General features: G+C 37.5%; 1 protein-coding gene across 5 annotated transcripts in view; it reads left to right on the top strand.

The window, feature by feature from the left end:
* Positions 1–6,530, top strand: part of Cnrip1 (cannabinoid receptor interacting protein 1) — a 38,240-nt gene that overhangs the window by 25,722 nt on the left and 5,988 nt on the right. For 2 of the 5 annotated variants that reach the window (XM_029563933.1, XM_029563934.1), the window contains exon 4: positions 2,379–2,413. The exons of the other annotated variants lie outside the window; for them this stretch is intronic. In XM_029563933.1, the coding sequence (XP_029419793.1) occupies positions 2,379–2,413 (35 nt within the window). The remainder of the gene's footprint in view (positions 1–2,378; positions 2,414–6,530) is intronic. 5 annotated transcript variants of the gene reach the window in all.

Raw genomic sequence — 6,530 nt, 5'->3', positions numbered from 1 at the left:
AATAAAAAAATTAATAAATATGACAGTGTTAAATGACATCACAAATCAAGTGTGCCTAACATATTTATAGAACATTCTACCCAAATGATAAAGAATACACATTCTTCTCAGCAGCCTGTGGAATTTTCTCCAAAATTGACAGCATATGACAAAGAAACTCTCAAAAACTACAGGAAAATTGAAATGACATCCTGTATCCGATCCAAGCACAATGAAATAAAGTTATACATCAAAAGCAATAGAAACTACAGGAAGCACATAAACTCATGAAGACAAAACGACACACTATTGAATGATAATTAGGACACTGAAGAAGTCAAGAAGAAAATAAAAACGATTCCTAATATTGAATGAAAAATAAAAACAACATACCAAAATCTATAGGAACCAATGAAGCCAGTCCTAAGAGGAAAGTTTATAGCACTAAATGCCGACATCAAAAATTTTGAGAGATCTCAAATTAATAACATACTGGTATGCTTGATGGTCTTAGAAAAACAAGAACAAACCAAACTCCAAAACAGTAGATGGGAATAGAAAATCAAAATGAGAACCAAAATCAATGAAATAGAATCAGAAAAAAGAACACAAAAAAATCAATAAAATGAAGAACTCATCCTTCAAAGAGACAAGATTAACAAACCCTGAACCAAATTAACCAAAAGAAGATAAAAGACCCAAGTTAATAAAATCAGAAACAAAAAGGGAGAGATTGCAACAGATACCAAGGAAATTCAGAAAATCATAAATGCATATCTTAAAACTCTAGTTTACTAAATAGAAAAATCAAAAAGAAATAGACAAATTTCAAGATGTATACAACATACAAAATTAAACCAAGATGAAGTAAATAAACAGATCCATAAATAGCAAAAAGTGTGAGGCAGTAATAAAAAGTCTCCCAACTTAAAAAAAAAAAAATCCCAGTACCAGATGGATTCACTACAAAATGCTATCTGAACTTGAAAGAAGAAATAACATCAACACTACCCAAATTATTTCACAAACTAGAAGAGGAAGGCCTTCTAACTCTTTTTATGAAGTCAACCTTAGCCTGCTACCAAAACCATATAAAGATTTAAAAAATAGTAAAATTACAGACCAATCTCCCTGATGACAATAGATAGAAAAATCCTCAATAAAATAGCTACAACTTGAATTTTAGTTGGCTTCAACCCAGGGATTCAGGGATGGTTCAACATACAGAAATCAGTGTATGTTTTCTGTCACATAAATAGACTCAAATGTAGAAATCACATGATTATCTCAATAGATTCAGAAAAGGCCTTTGACAAAACCCAATATTCTTTCATGATGAAGTCATGGAAAGTCTATTGACGGAGTGAGCATACTTCAACATAAATGAAGGCTATAAAAGACAAACTTATAGTCAACATCGTGCTAAATAGAGAAAAACTCAAAGCATCCCATTAAGATGAGGGAAAAGTGAAGGATGCTCACTCTTCCCACTCCTAATCAACATGATGCATGAAGTCTTAGCTAAAGCAGTAAGATAAGAAATAAAAATGGATACAAATAGTAAAAGATATCAAAGTTTTCCTATTTTCAGATGATATGATTCCTCAAATAAGAAACCATAGAGGCAACACACAAACAACTTCATGGCTGATACTTTCATCCAAGTGGCAGGATATGAAATTAACAAATGAAAATCAGTGACGTTCCAATATGCCAATACAAATAAGATATTAAAAGAAATCAGGGATTTGTTTTCCACAATAGCCAAAAACTTAAATGCACAATTTCAAACCTAACTGTGGAAACAAAAGACCTCTTCAGTGCAAACTGAAGAAGGAAACTGAGAAAGACACTAGAAAATGGAAAGGCATTGCATGCTCATGGAGGGGAAGAATTAATTTTGTGAAAATGGCCATCTGACCAAAAGATTCAGTACAATGCCAACTGTTGGAAAGGATATAGGGAAACTCATAATGTTGGGAATAGAAAATAACACAATCACTTAGAACTAAAAGCTCAAACTTCTATTTAACTAGAAGAAATGGAAACCATATGTGTACTGAAAAAAGAAAGTAGCATGGAATTAGAGAAGCTTGGAATCCAGTGGAAATTGAGAGCTCATACCACATTAAAAGTCTCCAGTGCTTATTTATTCTGAATTTGTTTATTAACAAAGTAACATAATATTTCTGTCAATACAATAAGATTGCTCTGTGCTCCCAAGTCAATGGATTTATCTGCAGTTTTATTCCTTATAAATTTCACGTGTCTAGAAGAAATGGAAAGGAAAGATGTGTATTCTGGGGATTCTGTCAATTGATTGTTAAGACTGGAAATTATTTAAAACAAGCCCTTCAGTTCCTCACTAAGAACAATAACAGTGTCTGCTCTCTCCCTAGAATTGAAATTCCCTGTTTATTGTCAAAGAAAAAAGGTAAGTTAGTACCTGCATTTGTGACTTAGACAACACTATGACAAATTCAGTGCCCAAATATAGTTCCTGGCTTAGCTCTGGTATATCCTGGACAGGGTGACTTGAACTACAGTATTAATTTTCAAGCATCTCGAGTCTAGGAAGTCCAGAAAGCAAGGCACTAGCAGATCAGGTGGGTGGATCCTTCTGGTGAGGGCCCTCTTTTGGTTCATAGACAGCTGGTTTCTTTTTTATGATTTTTTTTTTTTGATGTATTGAGACAGGGTCTCCCTGTAGCCTAGACTGGCCTGAAACTTGATTATGTAGACCAGGCTGGCCTCAATCTCACCTGCCTCTGCCTCTGGAATACTGGAATTAAAGGTGTGTGTCATCACACCCCACTTTTATTTTTATTTATATGTATGTATATGTGTGTGTGTATGTGGCTATATATCATGTGGGAAGACTGCCTGTGGAGGACAGAAGGAGAAGATGGATCCCTTGAAGATGGATGTTACTATATCCTCACATGGTATGGAGATAAGAGCAATCTCTCCTTCACATCCCTTCTTTCAAGGCTATTATATTAGTTTTCTGTTACTGCGATAAACACCATGACTAAGGCAACTTATAGAAGAAAGAGTCTATTGGGCTTATGGTTCCAGAGAGATACGAGTCCATCATGGAGAGGAGGCATGGCAGGAAGCCCAGAACTGAAAGCCAAGAGCTTCCATTCTCAAGAAGGCATAGAAACCTGGAAGTGAGGTGATGCTAAAGTCACCTTCAGTGATGGGCTTCCTCCAGCAAGGCTGTACCTCCTATACCTCTCAAAACAGTGCCAACAGCAGAAGACAAAACATTCAAATACTTGGAGTTTATGGGGAATGTTCTCATTCAAACTAGCACAGCCACTAATGCCATTAAGACTCCATAGCACCCAAGGCTCTACCTCTAATTTGGGGACTTGAGGTTTGACATGTGAAGAAGGGAGAATAAATATTCAATCTGTTGCAATATCCAGAAAGAATTCTGTATCTGGCAATTCATGAACATTCTCTGGAGGGAATAAAAAGTTCACTATCATCTGACATGGTGGCACATGCCTTTAATCCCAGCACTCAGGAGGCCAGCCTGGTCTACATAGTCAGTTCCAAGTCAGCTGGGGCTACAGGGAGACCTTGTCTCAAAAAAAGTTTATTATCAGCCCTTTTGCTTATATAAACAGTTTGACAGAGTCATGATACCTCATAGCTAGGAATTAGGAGATGGACATTCTTGTTCTGTTCCTTGCCTGAGCTGGCTGTGGATTCTTGGGACAAGTCTCTTAATCTCCCTGAATCTTTGATGTTATTTTCATCCCAACATAGATGTAGCTGAACCAGACACAGGATCAAAGTGGGATAATATATGTGAGATATCCTGAAAATGTTCTTATGCAAATGTACAGAAACACACCCAAGTATAAACCGAATCATTCAGGAGCCTGTCTTGGAAGGGACAGATGGGATAAGAGCGAGGAGAAAGCCTACGTGCTTGCTTCTGTTCTGTAAGAAGAATGTCAGCTTTTGAAACCCCATCTGTCCTCAGGCCCAGAAAGTAGAACTTGAGAAAATTAACGGGAACTATAAACAGCTAAGGCTTGGGAGAGAGGAAAACATGCAGAGTTAATAGACGTGTACTTCAGCATGACTTTGGACTTAGCACTAATAGATAGAAACCAAACCAAAGCTGAAATTTTAAAACAACTTTTAAAACATTTTTTTAACATTTATTTTTTAAACATTTCATGGATTTAGTGGTGACTTTACTATCAGCATATTTCTGTTTTGGTCTCGTGTCACTGAATATTCTCAGATTGCAGATTGAGACTTTCCTAATTTAAATTTTTTTCAGACAAGTGTAATGCCATAAGTTTTCCTGTTTGCCTGTGGTCATATTATTCTTTTATTTTTGGTTTGGTTTTATTAATTTTTTATTTTTTGGTCTTTTTGAGACAGGGTCTCCCTGTAGCCCCAGCTGTCCTGGAACTCACTATGTAGACCAGGCTGGCCTTGAACTCACAGAGATCCACCTGCCTGTGCCTCCCCAGTGCTGGGATCAAAAGCGTGCGCCACTACACTATAGCCATCTTTCTTCTCATTATTGTTTCTCTCACTTCCCTGACATGGCTTCAGGTTATTGCTTCTCTCAAAAGATTAGCTTGTATTTGGAAAATATTTTTATAATAAAATGTTTTACTATTAAAATATTTACTTTTTAAAATGCAGTTATTGGTCAGATGTAGTGGCTTATACTTATAATCTCAGTCCTTAGAAGGCAGAGGCAGATGTATCTTTGTGACTTCAAGCCTAGCTTCATTTGCATAGCAAGTACCAGGATAGCCAAGACTATATAATGAGACCCTGTCACAAAATAAAATTGTTATAATTTTGAAATGCAGATATACATTTGTAATGCTTTCTTTTTTAATTTATTTGTTTATTTATTTTTATGTGTATGAGTATATTGCCTGCATGTATGTAAGGGCACCCGTGTTACACAGTACCCACAGAGGACAGAAGAGGGCACCAGATCCCCTCGAACTGGAGTTATGGATAGTTGTTAGCTGCCATGTGGGTGCTGGGAATCAAACTCAGGTCTCCTGCAAGAACAGCCAGTGTTTTAAACCACTGAGTTATCTCTCCAGTCCAGTAATGCCTTCTTTCAGTTAAAAAATAATACTACACTTTTTAAAGTGAATGATAAAATTAAATTGCAATTTATTCATGCCACTGTGTGGTGGTTTGAATGAGGTGTTCCCATAGGCCTGTGTATTCAAACACTTGGTCAGTTGGTGGCACTGTTTGTGGAGGTTTCAGGAGGTTTGGCCTTTCTGGAGGAAGCGTGTCACTGGGGAAGGGCTTTGAGATTTCAAAGGTGTGTCCCATCTTTGGTGTCTGTCTCTCTGCTTCCTATGCCCTCTTGAAGAAGTGAGCCTCAGCTTTCTCCTCTGGCTGCCTCCTGACAAGCCACCTCTGCCATGATGGATGCTTACCCCCCTGGAACTGTAAGCAAAATGAATTCTTCTATAAGTGGCCTTGGACGTGGCATTTTACACAGCAACAGAAAAGTAACTAATATAGAATTTTATCAGAGACTGAGCTGTTACTGAGAATAACTTGGTCATGTTGGTTTTTGAAAGAATCTGAAAGACTTTGGAAGTTTTGACTAGAACAGCAGTTGAAAGCTATAAGCAGAGTTTAATGGGCCATTCTAATAAAGGCCTGGCTCAAGATGTCCCAGTAGGAGAAGGAAACAAGGACTTGAAGATTTTGGCAGAGTCTGGCTGCTATCTGCCCTAGGCCTAAGAACTTGCCTGAGGCTGAGTTGAAAGGTAATGGACTAATTTGTTTGGCAGAGGAAATTTCGAGACAAACTAATGTCAAATCAGTAGAATGGTGAATATTATGCAGATCTACGATGAAAAAGAACAAATGGGGCAGAATGAAATATACATTGAACAGTTTGGAGAGAAAATGAGCGCTAGGAAGTGTAATCATTTGGCACAAGGACGTCAAGGCAAGTACTGGAACAGTACTGAATCAGTTTTTGCAGAAAAAGCTGAATGAAAAGACAGAAAAATTCAGTAACCTGGAAGTTAATATTCTGTTTTTATATATTTTTGAATTTATGTATTTAAGCTCATATATAAACTATTCTAATCTGTTTCCTATTATGATTTAAGCATTTTCTCACATCATATTAACAACCTTAAAATTCATCATACCAATATGCACCATTTTCATGATTTTTTTATAATGAATGCCTAGAATACTTCTAGCATTTAGAACTTTTTACTAGCCAGATGTATTGGCACAGGCTTTTAATCTCAGCACCTGAGATGCAGAGGCAGGCCATCCTGGCCTACATAGAAAGTTCCAGGTCAGACAGACCTACATATTGAGCCCTGTCTCAAAAAAGGAAGTGGGGGTGGGGTGGGCTGGAGAGATGGCTCAGCAGTTAAGAGCACTGGCTGCCTTTGCAGAGGAACCAGGTCTGGTTCCCAGCACCCACATGGTGGCTAACAACCTTCTGTAACTCCATTCCCAAGGGATACAGCTCCCTCTTCTGGCCTCCATTGGGTATGGCATAGCATTGG

Source organism: Nannospalax galili, unplaced genomic scaffold (genome assembly GCF_000622305.1).
Source record: "Nannospalax galili isolate Female #2095 unplaced genomic scaffold, S.galili_v1.0 scaffold576, whole genome shotgun sequence".
Lineage (NCBI taxonomy): Eukaryota > Metazoa > Chordata > Mammalia > Rodentia > Spalacidae > Nannospalax > Nannospalax galili.
Note: the sequence above shows the minus strand (reverse complement) of the source record. Positions and strands in the feature narration are given on the sequence as shown.